Source organism: Suricata suricatta, chromosome 5 (assembly GCF_006229205.1).
Source record: "Suricata suricatta isolate VVHF042 chromosome 5, meerkat_22Aug2017_6uvM2_HiC, whole genome shotgun sequence".
Classification (NCBI taxonomy): Eukaryota; Metazoa; Chordata; class Mammalia; order Carnivora; family Herpestidae; genus Suricata; species Suricata suricatta.
In genome coordinates, this window is record NC_043704.1 from 70,954,125 (window position 1) to 70,968,571 (window position 14,447).

The 14,447-nt window shown below is 37.7% G+C and overlaps 1 protein-coding gene across 9 annotated transcripts in view; it reads right to left on the reverse strand.

Annotated features, from left to right (window-relative positions):
• Window positions 1–13,557, reverse strand: part of LRCH3 (leucine rich repeats and calponin homology domain containing 3) — a 121,067-nt gene extending 107,510 nt beyond the window's left edge. For all 9 annotated transcript variants that reach the window (XM_029939485.1, XM_029939483.1, XM_029939482.1 and 6 more), the window contains exon 1: window positions 13,260–13,557. In XM_029939485.1, coding sequence (XP_029795345.1) covers window positions 13,260–13,521 — 262 coding nt within the window. In that variant the 5' untranslated portion in view covers window positions 13,522–13,557. The remainder of the gene's footprint in view (window positions 1–13,259) is intronic.
• Window positions 13,558–14,447: the final 890 nt, after the last annotated feature.

Sequence of the window (14,447 nt, forward strand, 5' to 3'; positions counted from 1 at the left end):
CCCCCAACTCTCTTTCTCTCTTCCCCTCCCCCTGGTCCTCCATTAGGTTTCTCCTGTTTTCCTGTTAGACCTATGAGTGCAAACATATGGTTTCTGTCCTTCTCTGCCTGGCTTACTTCGCTCAGCATGACACCCTCAAGGTCCATCCACTTTCCTACAAATGGCCATATGTCATTCCCTCTCATTGCCATGTAGTACTCCATCGTGTATATATACCACATCTTCTTGATCCATTCGTCAGGTGATGGACTTTTAGGCTCCTTCCATATTTTGGCTATTGTTGACATTGCTGCTATGAACATTGGGGTACATGTGCTCCTATGCATCAGCATTTCTGTCTCTCTTGGGTAAATCCCCAGTAATTGAATAAAAACTTTGGCTTACCTAACAAAAATATCCTTAACTTGTGAAAAATTCCTATTTTACTAAATGATTTTTGTATTTTTTCAACAAAGTAATTCATTAATTTTTTCCTTAGAGACTAAATTCAGTACAATATTTGTTTTCATAACATCCAACATGTCTTCTGTCAAATTTAACTGTGTTCTATGCCGTGACTATGGTGGGGTGATCTATTTTGACTACCCTCAATGTAATTTATTCGGGTAGTTCTAAAGCATATCAGTGATCAAAATGTTTCTCCCTACAGTTACTCCCGCATTTTCAATCAGTATCTTCCACACACCATCTAAAGAAAATGTATGGATGGAACTAGAGGGTATTATGCTAAGCAAAATTAGTCAGAGAAAGACAAATATCATATGACTTCACTCACATGTGGAATTTAAGATTCAAAACAGATAAACATAAAGGAAGAGAAGTAAAAATAATATAAAAACACGGAGGGGGACAAAACATAAGAGACTCTTAGATACAGAGAACAAACTCTGGAGGGGTTTGTGGGGGTGGGGTGGGGTAAATGCGTAAGGGGCATTAGGAGGACACTTGTTGGGATGAGCACTGGGTGTTATACATAGGGGATGAGTCACTGGAATCTACTCCTGAAATCATTATTGCACTATATGCTAACTTGGATGTAAATTTATAAATAAATTAATAATAATAAATAAATTTATAATAGAAAAAAATTTTTTTAAGATTCAATGGAAGTTTCAGGACTTTAGGGGGATCTCTTCTGATCATTCTCAATTTGGATTTGGGAACCCTTTTCTGTGTCCTGTGTGATTTGGGGTTTTCACTGAACATTAGTGCCATAAAGCTGGGATTGTGTCTGTCTTGCTTACTGTAACATTCCTGGTGCCTAAAACTTCTAAATTCTCAATAAATATCTATTTACTTAATGGGGAAAAAATAAATTTATGTGGTGTGATCACACTCTTTAATACCAAAATTTCTAAAGCTAGAAAAATACCAACATTTAAAACATCAGTGTTTCTAGTCAAGGATGGCTCAGTTAAATTTCATCAGTACATTATATTAAAGTTTAACTCATATTAGAAATGTTAATTCTAAGATCTACTGAGTCACTTAATACTAACATTTCATATTAATGAATAAATTACTCAGGTTTCATACAAAGATATTAAGTGATGAGAAACAGAAATGCCAAGCTTTCAAGAGCTCTTTTAATAAATAAACAGAAGTAAACTAATGAACACAACTATACAAAATATAAACTCACCAACTGCAAACTAAAGATTAGGGGCACCTGGGTGGCTTAGTTGGTTAAGCCCTTGATTTTAGTTCAGGTCATGGTCTCACAATTGTGAGATCTTCTTGAGATTCTCTCTCTGCCTCTCTTTTGGTCCCTCTCTGCCTCCCTGTCCCTCTCTCAAAATAAATAAATTTAAAAAAAATTTAAACTAAAGATCAACTTAAAAAATACATTTTAGAACGTTAGGTTATCCTCATAAAATGCAGTAAAGTAAGGGTCCTAAATGAATTTTAACGTCTAAGGAAGGATTTCTCAAGTGGTAGTTCTTAGGTCACCTGCATCTAGAGCAATCAGGTTGCTCGTTAAAAATGCAGCTTAGGGGCGCCTGGGTGGCTCAGTCGGTTAAGCCTCTGACTTCGGCTCAGGTCAGATCTCACGTTCGTGGGTTAGAGCCCCGCGTCAGGCTCTGTGCTGATGGCTGGCTCAGAGCCTGGAGCCTGCAGCCTGCTTCCAGTTCTGTGTCCTTCTCTCTCTGCCCCTTCCCCTCTCATGCTCTGTCTCTCTCTGTATCAAAAATAAATAAAACATTAAAAAAAAAAATTTTTTTAAATGCAGCTTAAAGAACTCCACCCCAGATCTCCTGAATCAAACTCTTTAGAGTCTGGACACAGAAATGTACATTTCTAAAAGCGCCACAGGTGATTTTGCCCACACTCGAGTTTGAGAATACACTACAGTTTGTCACTTGATAATAAATGGCCAGAAATCACAATGTTATTACTAAGTCATAAAAAGCACCACATAATTTGCAAGGTTAAGATTCTCCTTAGACAACTGAGACTTGCATAATCATCAAAGTTATAATTACTGAATTTATATGGAAAGTCTACTTCACTATAAGGAGTTATTATCCTTAAGAATGCTTTTTTGTTTGTTTTTTGAGAGAGAGAGCGAGCGAGCAAGTATGTGTGTGAGCCAAGGAGGGGCAAAGAGACGGGGGAGAGAGAGAATCTCAATTAGGTTCCACACTCAGCGTAGAGCCTGACTTGGGGCTCAATCTCACAACCATATCATGACCTGAGCCAAAATCAAGAGTTGGACACTTACCCTAATGAGTCACCCAGGCACCCCATGAATGTTTTGATGATTGAATTCTACCATATCCCTGAAGTCTCAAGGGTGTCCATATAAAAAAATGTTTTTTTATGTTTTTTATTTATTTTTGAGAGACAGAGAGAGACAGCATGAGCAGGGGAGGGTCAGAGAGAGAGGGAGATACAGAATCTGAAGCAGGCTCCAGGCTCTGAGCTAGCTGTCAGCATAGAGCCCGACGCAGGGCTTGAACCCACAAACCATGAGATCATGACCTAAGCTGAAGCTGGACGTTTAACCGACTGAGCCACCCAGGTGCCCCCCCAAGGGTGTCCATTAAACCCAGTAACACAGAAGTCAGTTGTCATTTTCAAAGCTAAGAAAGCAAATAGACTCTAAATCATTCCTATTTTCACCTTCTCTTTCACTCACTTATCTATTTATAAATCCATTCATCCAATCATCCACTCAATACATTCTCAAAAGGCATTTGGTATTCTACTGGGTGTTGCACAATAAAGAGAGTAAGATAGAGCTCTCTATCCAGATCCTAAAATGGTCCCCCTCCTCAGGATTTCCCACCCAATCCCTGGGACTATAAATATGAAATATACTCTATGTTCCATATGTAGCAAACCAGATTTTGCAGATGTAATTAAGCTTACTAGTCAGCTGACTTAGAATTAATCCAGAGAGAGATAATCTGACTAGACTCAGTCTCATGACATGAGCCCTCTGGCTGGTAGCGGAAGTCAATGGTTCTAAGCATGACAAGTAGTCACACCACTGCTGGCTTGAAGGTGGAGAGGGCCACTGTAAGGAATGCAGGTAGCACCTCCAAGACTTCAGAATGACCTGAAGGCGACAACCAGCAAGAAAACAGAGGCCTCAGTTTTATAACTGTGAAGACCGGAATTCTGAATGACCCTGGACCAAGTCTCCAGATAAGGGTCCAGTCTGACCGACACATTGATTTTGGCATTGTGAGACCCCGAGCAGATGAGCTGAGTCCGTCTTCTGACCTATAGAACTGGAAGACAATAAATGGGTACTGTTTTAAGCCCATATATCCTGGTGTACATATACACAAGTTCCTCTGGGGTATACATCTCAGAGTCTAGAATGTCTGGGTCAAAGAGTATGTGTATTTTTAATTTTACTAAGTATTTTTCAAAGTCAATGCACGAATTAACATTCCCATCAGCAATGTATGCATGCCCCCAGTGCTCTTTTTTTCAGTACTTGGTATTGTCAGTTTTTTTAGTAGTACCTCAGTTTGGTTTTATTTTCCATTCCTTTGATTACTAATAAGGTTGAGCACTTTTTCACATTATTGGTCATTTGAAATTCCTCTTTAGTAAAGTATCAGTTTAAGTGTTTTCTCAGTTTTCTTTGGGTGGTCTTCTTGTTTGGAGAAATCCTATACATATTCTAGGTATTATTTGTTTAGTGTATTTACTGGAAATCTTTTCTTATTCTCTGGCTTATCTTTTTACTCTATGATATGCAGATCACTTTTTAAAACTTTTTTTTAATGAAAAAAAGTCTATTATCTAAGGTTTGCAAGAAATAAGTTTAATAAACCAGTTAAAATCCTTTAAGACTTTCTTCAAAAAATAAAACTCAAAATATTCAGAAGAGCAAGGAAGAAAATTCAAAGTGAATAAGAAAATACCTTAAATTTTTAGGTTTTAGGACTAGTTTATGATTCTAAAATTAGTAGCACTGCATTGGATATTGCTGGCTACTTTAGAAACTCAAAATAATGTTCCTTCGTGTGAATTACCACATTTACCATATTTTTTTTCTAAGCTTAAGTGGAATAACTGCTTCATAAGTAAACTGAAAAAAATAATGGACATGTATACTACTACTCAAAAGTCTTATTTCATGTTAACATATTTGATAACAATAACCATTCAGCCCCCAAATACAACCAAAGTAAAAAGAAATGAACCCTATGAAATCCTTGGCCCCAACACTGCTGCCATTCTTCTAAGTCTCAGCATTGATTTTTGTGGTGATACGACTCATCTTCTCACCCCACCTAAAGGTACCATCCTACAATTGGCTCTTACTATTTTTTAAAAATGCTAGTACAGTTGAGACTAGATTCCCCTGGTCCCCGAAACAAATGATTTCAGGTAGCTTTATACCTAACAGCCATAATTTCCCCCATGGTCTCTGCCTCTGCATAAAAAGTATGCGTGCACGTGTGTGTTCATAAGTAACAGAAGTCTTTTTACTTCAGTCTCCCCTACTGTATTAGTACAATATAAGAATTGTGCTACTCCTCAGGCAGAAGAGAAAGGAAGAAGCATATGGTGAGAATATATTAGAGCTATAGACTTTCTCATTTCAAATGAAGGTAAAGTTGTAAGAGGGATATAATGTTATTTCCTGAGAAGTGTTCTTAATATCCCACATTCATTCAATATGCATATTTCCATGGAAACTCTGTTACATAGAGTAGTAGCATATACAATATTAATATCTATACTTCTGAATGTATTGGCCAGAGGTTGGAGGGGATTACAGAAAAACAACAAAATAAATATTACAGAAACTTATTTGGCTTGGTTTTCCCTAATGGTTGGTAATTTGAAGCCACAGATTTGTATTAAAACAAGCATGAAAATACAGAGTGGAATTCTCAAGAAAATTCCAAGACTTCTTCATATGTGGAAGACTGCAGTTGTTGGAAATAAAGAGGTTTGAAATGTGAATTAAGCCAACTTTCATGTTTAAGGAAAAAATATGTGGCTTTTGTGTATTGTCTATAAACCTGGCCAGGCTACATACAATATGTAACACTATTTCTGTGAGGAACTACTTTTGAAATTTTGTTTGTAAATTGTTTAAGTTTTTAAAAGTGCATACAATTTGTTAGAACAATTTCACTTCTAGGAATTAACCGAAAGGAAATAATAACAGATGTAAGCAAAGAATTATATTAAAAAGCATTCATAGTATTACTTATAACAATAAAAAATTTGAAATAGCCTAAATACCCAATACAAGGAATCTGCCTAACTACATACTCTGCAGCTATTAAATTCTATTACAAGAAAATGTTAACAGACATGACACAGTATTTCTAATATGCTATACGATGGAAAAATCAAACTACAAAAAGCTGATGCTATGTTTTCAATGTATATGTACATGCATTAAAAAAAACTGGAAGAACATGTCAAAATGTTCACAGTGATTTGTCCATGCAGTTGTACCTTTCCTTCTTTCCCTTGTATATTGTTTTTCCAGACTTCCTATAGTAAAAATATATTACTATTATAATTATAAAAGAGCTCAAATTAAACATACAGGGGTTATAGGAGCTTCCAATTCTTTGTTATCAACTGGTTCTACAACACAAGGTAGAAACAGAAAATCTTTTCTTCCTGAATTTATATATTTTTTCTTCTTGTAGAAAAAAACTACATTCCTCAAGCTGCACTGAATACAGAATGAAGAAATATAATCTCTCACCTATCAGAATGACATACATCAAAATGAATGAGAAGATCAGTGGGTGCAAAGTAAAGACAACTCCTATGCACTGATGACACAAATCTAAACTGAACAATTCTTCTGGAAGGGCAATTTTACAATGTGTATAAAAACCCCTAAATTGTGCATACCTGTTAACCAATCAATTCTATACTTAGGAATTTATCTTGAAGAAATAACTGGGTAAGTTTGCAAATATATACATACTAGGCTACATACTCAGCAATACCATATGTAATAGTGGAAGTTGAAAACCATCCAAATTCGCATCAAGAGGGTAGAATAGAGGCACCTAGGTGGCTCAGTTGGTTGAGCACCTGACTTCGGCTTAGGTCATGATCCTGTGGTTCACAAGTTCAAGTCCTGCATCGGGCTCTGTGCTGACAGCTCAGAGGAATTTTATGTTTCCCTCTCTCTCTGCCCTCCCGTGCTCATGCTCTGTCTCCCTCTCTCAAAAATAAATAGACATCAAAAAAACAAATTTTTTAAGGAGGGTAGATTAAATGACAATGTATCTATACAGTGTCTTGCCATTAAAAATTATGCTACAGGTATGAAGTTTCTGGTATTATATTTCATGTAGTGAAAAAAATAGATGATAAAACAGCCTTTTATGATCCCATTTTTATATATTAAAAAGTAAGAGAGGCACCTGGGTGGCTCAGTCAGTTAAGTGTCTGCCTCTTGGTTTCTGTTCAGGTCACAGTTCATGAGTTGAAGCTCTCTATACCAGGCTTCAAGCTGACAGTTCAGAGCCTGCTTCAAATTCTCTCTTTCCCTCTCTCTCTGCCCCTTCCCTGCTCTCTTTCTCTCTCTCAAAATAAATAAATAAACTTAGAAAACTTTTTAAAAAGTAAGAATGTATATATTCATGAAGAAAATGTTTGAAAGAGTTCCAACCAGTGTTTACTGCTGGTAAGTGGAATCATGAATGATCTTTACGATCTTTATTGATCTTAATACTCTTTATGTCTTCTTTAAAACTTTTCCTACCACAGTGAACGTGTATAACTCTTAATATCAGAAGAAATGATTTTTAAAGTCTACTAAACTGAACCTGTCTCATTAATCAAAGTTTTACTCTTTTCTACTCCTTCCTCATTTCTGAGGCTCTTAGAATATTCTTCCTGATTTGAACACACTGAATGCTTCAGGGGATGGCAAATGTGTCTTATACTAAAGCCTCTATTAGATGACATGCTTAAAAATGTCAGTCTTTGTTAACAAGATTTTATTTCCAGAAGAAAAATGTATATATCCCCTGAGGTTCATGTTATTACGGTCACACCTCATTTGCTGCCACCTTCTTCCTTTGCCTCTGCCTTCTTCTCTGCCATTATTGCACAGTGTTTTCAGCTCTAGACACCATGCTGGCTTACTGTCTTACATATAGAAAAACCCTGCCAAGAGAGATCTATTTTAGAAAAGAAAATAACAGAAAACAAATTTCAGTTCTAGTCAAAACAGTTGCCCCAGCATCACTGGCAAATATAACCTTTTGCAATGATAGAAGGGTTCTACTGTCTGTGCTGTCCAATATGACAAGAGAGTGGATTTAGTGTGTGATGTGTCCAATATGACACACGTGGCTAGTGAGTACCAAATTTTTAAATTTTAACTTATTTTAAATAACCACCTATGGCTAATAGCTACCATATTGGAGAGCACTGCTCTAGAAAAATTCACAGTACCTATACTGTGGCTGATACAAAATATAAACACGAATCCAAGAGCTACATGATTTCTACTTAAGATCCGGCACTCCAGTGCATATTTCCAAAACTAACAAAACTGTAATTTTACAGATTGCTACCTTGACAAATTATAGACAGCTTCCTTGAAAAATTAAATGGCCTTTTAGCAATCCTCATTCTTCTTTACCTAGGCAATAAGGAGCCACTTGTTGAAAGTCTCAATTCCTGTGGCTTTAGTAACACTGCATTATCTTATCTCACCCACTACAACTCAAATTTGTTTTCTGTTTTGGTGTAATCTTAGTCTCTCCCTTCTGCCTTCTACTATAGTCTTTTCCCAAAGCCTGGTTCTTAGTTTTTTGTTTTCTGCCTTCTATTAAGAAGAGATTTCTCAAGAGTTTCAACTATGACCCCTATTTGCCTTCTATGAAACAGCACCATTTCACTATGTAACCTTAAACACATGATTTAACCTGTAAGACTGCTTCTTGTTTGTAAAATAACTTAGATGGTTATTATGGTTCCTTCAGCTTTAGGAGTTTCTGAATTCTAGTAAACACCTAGTTATGGAAGTGGACTTTCTCTCAGGCTGAGGCTACTCCTTTCCTTTTTAAATGCCGGTGTATCCCATGGTTGATAGCAACCAGCTTTTTCACTCTCCATATTCTTTCTCCAAGAATCTCATAAACTCTTCATTATGACTCTCTCAAATGTATGCGGTAGAAGGAATTTGCTCTTAAAGCTCCAGATATGGAGGTGCCTGGCTGGCTCCATCAGGAGAACATGAAACTTTTGTCATTGGGGGTTAGGAGTTTGAGCCCTGTGTTGGGTGTAGAGTTTACTTAAGGATTAAAAATAAAAGCTCCAGATTTACTTTTTAAAAAAATGTTTATTCATTATTTTGAAAGGGGAGGGATACATGTGCATGCATGGGGAAAGGGTAGAGAGAAAGGGAGAGAGAATCTCAAGCAGGTTCCACACTGTCAGTACAGAGCCTGACACAGGGCTCGATCTCATGAACTGAGATCACGACCTGAGTGGAAATCAAGAGTTGACGCTTAACCAACTCAGACACCCAGGTGCCCTCAGATTTACATTTCTTTTCATTGCACAGGATTAACTAGATATGCTACAACCCATTTAAAAGTATCAAGGAAACCAAAATTATGCATAGCAAATTTCTTTGTCAGTATGGCTTACTAGTCAAAAACACAAGTTTTAGGATTAGATATCTGGATTACTAGCTGTGTGACTTTAATCAAATTAATGTTGTTTCCATTTTTTCATGTGTAAAATGGGGTTAAAATATACTTACAACTCATAATGTTGTTGTATGTGCATGTTTTATACATATAGCTCAGATACTACCTGAAATATACTAACAGTTCAATAAATGTTATTATTATAGGTACTTCCTAATACTCCAGATTTAACAGCTAAGCATCTTTGATGCCTTCTGTCCTTTCTTTAAAAAATTCAATCAGCATTTATACATTTTCATTTTCCAATATGATACCTATTTTTTATTCTATCAGATTTCAATTATTATTATAGTCACTCAACTAGATTACTAGATTTTTTAATTCTTACAGGGTAAAGTCTCTTATTTTTGTTTCCTTTATATTATAGTTAGTATAACACACTATACATGAAAATTTTGCTCTTACTAGACAAGTCAAATAATCTTCACATTTATTTATTTATTTATTTATTCCTCCATTACATAGATCCCTTGAATTCTTTGAGGACAGAAAGTATGTTGATCTTCTCTGTATATCTGCACTTATCAAATTCCTTAGCAAATGTCTGTTGAATTAATGAATGTTGATTAGTCTTCCTGTCTCAAACTCAATAAACCTATCCCCAATCTAGCTTCCACATATGCAAAAGGTAGCTCATATATTCTCTAGTCCCACCATTTATTCTGACCAAACTGGCCCGACCACATTATCACAAGTAGTTCCACTGTATTAGGACTCTTGGTTTTGTAACAAAAAGTTCTGCTCAAATCAAGTAGAAAGGGGAATTTACTAACTTGCTGTCCAAGGACAGCACTATCTTAAGGCCTGGCTATTGAACCAAAGGTTCAAACACTATCATCAGAACTTGGTCTCACTCTTTCCATCTTTTGGCTCTGCCTTCTATTTACTAGTAAGCTCGAGGCTCACATTCTATTCTCTCAGCAATCCCAGGGTTCAAATCATGCCTCTTTCTCAATAGTTCCAATAAAAAAAAAAAAAAATCAGATTTAACAGTCATGTATGCTCACTGGAAAACGTGCCCATCTCTGAGCAATCACTGTGGCCAGAAGGATGGACTACACTGACCAGCTAGGTCTGGCCTCAGTCACGTGCACACACCCTTTTGTTGGGCTAGGATATCCATGAAACTGAGAGGAGTTATTTCCTAGGAAAACTGGAGTACTGTGAATCAGATAAAAGGGTAATGCATAATGGACTGGCAAAATTAACTGATGGGCCATATGCTCTATGAATTTTTGCATGCTGTCTACCACTGCCTGGAATTGGTTTTCCTTCTCATTTTTGCCTATGCAAATTCTTCCCAACCTTTCTGCCTCTTCTAAGATTTTCATTGTCCACTGGATCAAATTATATTCCCAAATGAATATTTCCCTTTTCCTAAAAATCTACCTTTTTAAACAAATAAGACTGAAAAGCCTCAAGAAAATGTTCCTAATGAATTCTAATCATGTCAAATTATAAATAGTATGGGAAATGTATGCTGTTTCTTAGAATATAAACTCTTGAAGGACAGCAGCTCTACCAGATACATTCTATATACATTGTAATAAGACAGACTACATGACAACTTTGACATATACATATATTATATGTCACATATATATTTGACATATATATATTATATAATTCAAATAATTTTCCTGGCTTTAGATTTTACAGAGTCTTAACAAAACATTTTAGTTAACATAAGTTGTGTCTGAATCCATCAAAGTACCTGATATAACAGGTACACTATAGTTTTAGAGTTATCTCAAACTAGGCTCAAATCCTGGCTAATACTGCCTTCCCTGGCCTTTAGCTACAGGTCTTTGAACAAATTATGTAGTATCTCCAAATCTTGATTTCATTTCATTATCTGTAAAAACAGGAATAGTAATATCTATCTGTACATAGGAAGGCTATGTGGTATAGCAGAAAGAAAAGAGTTAGATGGACCTGGGCTGAAATTCTACCAACAATACTAATTATAAGACTTTCTCTGATTCCTCATCTGTAAATTCTGAGTGCTTCCTCACATGTAAAGTGGGAATAATAATGCTTAGTCCATTGGTTGTTTTGAGCATTTAACAAGACAATGTATTTTAAAACACCTAACACAATGAATAGCAAACAGTGTATATTTAATAAATGATAAAATCTGCATTAAATTATCTGTTTAAAATAACTCAGATGGGTGCCTCATTGGCTCAGTCAGGAGAGCGGAAGAGCGTGTGACTCTTCATCTCAAGGTTCTAAGGTTGAGCTACACATTGGGTATAGAGATTATTCAAAAATAAAATCTTTAGGGGCACCTGGGTGGCTCAGTTGGTTAAGTGTCTGGCTCTTGATTTTGGCTCAGGTCATGATCTCACAGTTTGTGGGACTGAGCCCAACTTCCGGCTCTGCGCTGATAGTACAGAGCCTGCTTGGGATTGTGTCTACCTCTCCCCTGTTCACAAGCTTTCTCTCTACAAAATAAATAAACATTAAAAAAATGAACTAAAATCTTTTAAAAATAAAATAATTCAGAGCACAGTAAGGAAAAACTTATTGGGATTAGTTCTTTTTCTTCATAAATGCCTTTGGGTTTTCTTTGTTAATAAATATTTCTTCAAAGCAAAACATGTTGGTCCTAGAACTATTTAAAAGAAGGTAAGATAATGAATGAAATAAACTCCTGTAATCAACTTATTCTTTAGCCATACGCCTGAATGTAGTAATACTGAAACGACTCACACCACTATAAAACTGCTATAGTACCCGTTCCTGAAACAATCATAGGCCGTATAGGCATCTCCTGAACAGAATTAGGTAATCTGGGTTATGAACAACAATTCTGGATGTTGTCTGTCAGAACATATGCAAAAGGGAAGTGGCTGTTCATATTTACCTTCGCAAGAAAGTTTAATTTTAATAACATTTACTAAAAATACAAACTAACTTCAGTACTTTTTCCAAAAAAGATTAAATAATTAGACATTGAATTTCTTCCATTTTACACTAGAGTGAAAGTCTCTCCAAAAAGAAGTTTCTTGAAGTAGTTTAACAGTTCTGTTTATTTTTCTAACATGAGTGAATCATATGTAATACCTATCAATCTTTAATGAGTGCACATAGAAAATTATTAAATCAAAGATTTTAAAATAAAATGGAATAAAAATGAGACACAAAGTACTACACATTCTTTTGTTGCAAAAAAACACTATATAAAAATAAAATACTTAACGACATCATACTACACAAACCTGTGTAGGGGATTTTTTCCTCCTTTGTGTAAAACATGAATAGACTCAGTTTTTAATCTACTCCCTAAGGAAGCTATATTTTAAACACAAGAAAAGCATATTATGTTGAGTGCCTCAGTCACCAGACATTGTTCTCTACAACTGAGAAAACGAAATAATACTCAATTCCTTATTACCTTTCCTGTGTTCAAAAATATGTACAAAGCAAAGTAATGCTCATTTTTGAAAGGCATTAAATACAGATAGGGTAGGCAATCTATGTATCTTTTCTTCCCTCTACTTCTCATGAGGGCATGAGAAAAGTGATGGAGGTCTGAAGGTTGGCTCTAGTTATTTTTACAGGTACCTTTGGTAAGTCAACTAGATAAAGGGAGAGAAAGAAAAGTTACAGCCTTAGGGCTCACATTCGAAGAAACGTCAGCGCTCAGATCAAAGCTTCCCCGACAACGCAGTGGCCAATGCTCTGAACTAACAGAGCGCTACAATCCCAAATCTTAGCAAAGACAATTTGGCATCCCAAATCCGACAGGGCCTGCAGAAACCGGGGCGGGGCAAGGGTCTACTTCAGTAGCGGCAGAAGTTAATTCTCTAGCAGAGTAAAACACCCTCTGTCTACGGTCCCTACGGTCCCCTCCCCCGAGAGATGCTGCAGTCTGCCGCCTCGCCCCTGGCTCGGGGTCTGGCCCGCAGGCCGGAGGGGGCTGGGTGGGTCGGGGCAGTCGGCTTCTCCCCGTTAGTCGGGTCCCAAACAGGCGCTATGGGACCAGTAGCTGTAACTACTCCCGAGTCCTTCCACCGGCTGGAGCGCCTTCCGCCGCGTCCCAGGCCCCTGGTCCGCAGGGATGCCCCGTGCCCCACTCACCCGCCCGGGTGGTGTCCGTCAGGTCATGGTTGGCCGCTCCCCGGGGAAACTCCCTCAGTTTCCGGCCGCTCAGGCTCAGCACCCCGGTCACAGCCGCCTCCTCCAGCGCTCGATCGAGGGAGCGGCTCCACGAGCCCGGGCCAGAACCGGGGCCTGCTCCGGAGCTTGGCCCGCAGATAACACCGGAGAGGTTACCTCCCGATGCCACTGGGCCAGAGTACTCTGCAGCCGTGGCCACAGCGACCAAGCCTGCGGCCGCCATTTCCCAGCCGACAACTCTCCGGCCCACGGCTCAGCGCATGCGCTGCCAGAACCGATGGGTGGGCGGGGAAAGGGGCAAACAGACCCCGGACGGCTCCTTCGACGCGCAGGGCTGCAACCGCCCTTCGCACATCCAAGCGCTTGCCCAGCGCTTGCCTCCGCCTACATCGAGGTCGTCAAGGGAAATCAAAACTCACAATCTGGAGCGCTCCCTCTTATAGGCTCCCAATACCATTTTAAAAATGCTTCTACAAAAATATCTTTCAGACCATGTTCTCCACAAAAACGTCTGTGCCTTCCTCCCTCAATACTGAAGGATTCAATTAAACATTAAGGCTTACCACTGTTGCTACCCGAAACGTAGGCAGTGAGGGGAGGGGACCCTGGGATACGACATAAAACGTTTTCCGGACTCTTGTCATTCTATACATTTTATACAGCAAGTGATTTAGATGGGGACGTGCTGTTAACTGTTATTTTCGGAGAGGAAAATAAATTCTAACCTGGGCCTCCAAATTTCATAATTCTCATTGAAAGGGTATATAAATGTTTAGGGCTCCCCTTCCCTTTTATAAAATAGCTCTGAACAAAAATAAAACAAACATTTTAAATAGTATTTGTCCTTTAGGCAAGATTTTATTGTTGAACAAATCAGGATGAACGCCATTAAAATCTAAATTGTCTAGAACGAAAAGTGAGGGGGGAAAATGATCTGACCATAATCTAAATGTGGGAATTGGAAGTAGAATGGAAGAAATGATAAAACTCAAAATCATCATTAAAAAACTGGAAAATACCACTTCACTTTAAACCAGTTAGGCCTCGTTTACATTGTAACCAGTCTCCAGCATATTCTTTTACATTTTTAAGCCACTGCTGCTACACTGATATAAATTTCCCCTACAATCAATCAACTAGTATTTGTGG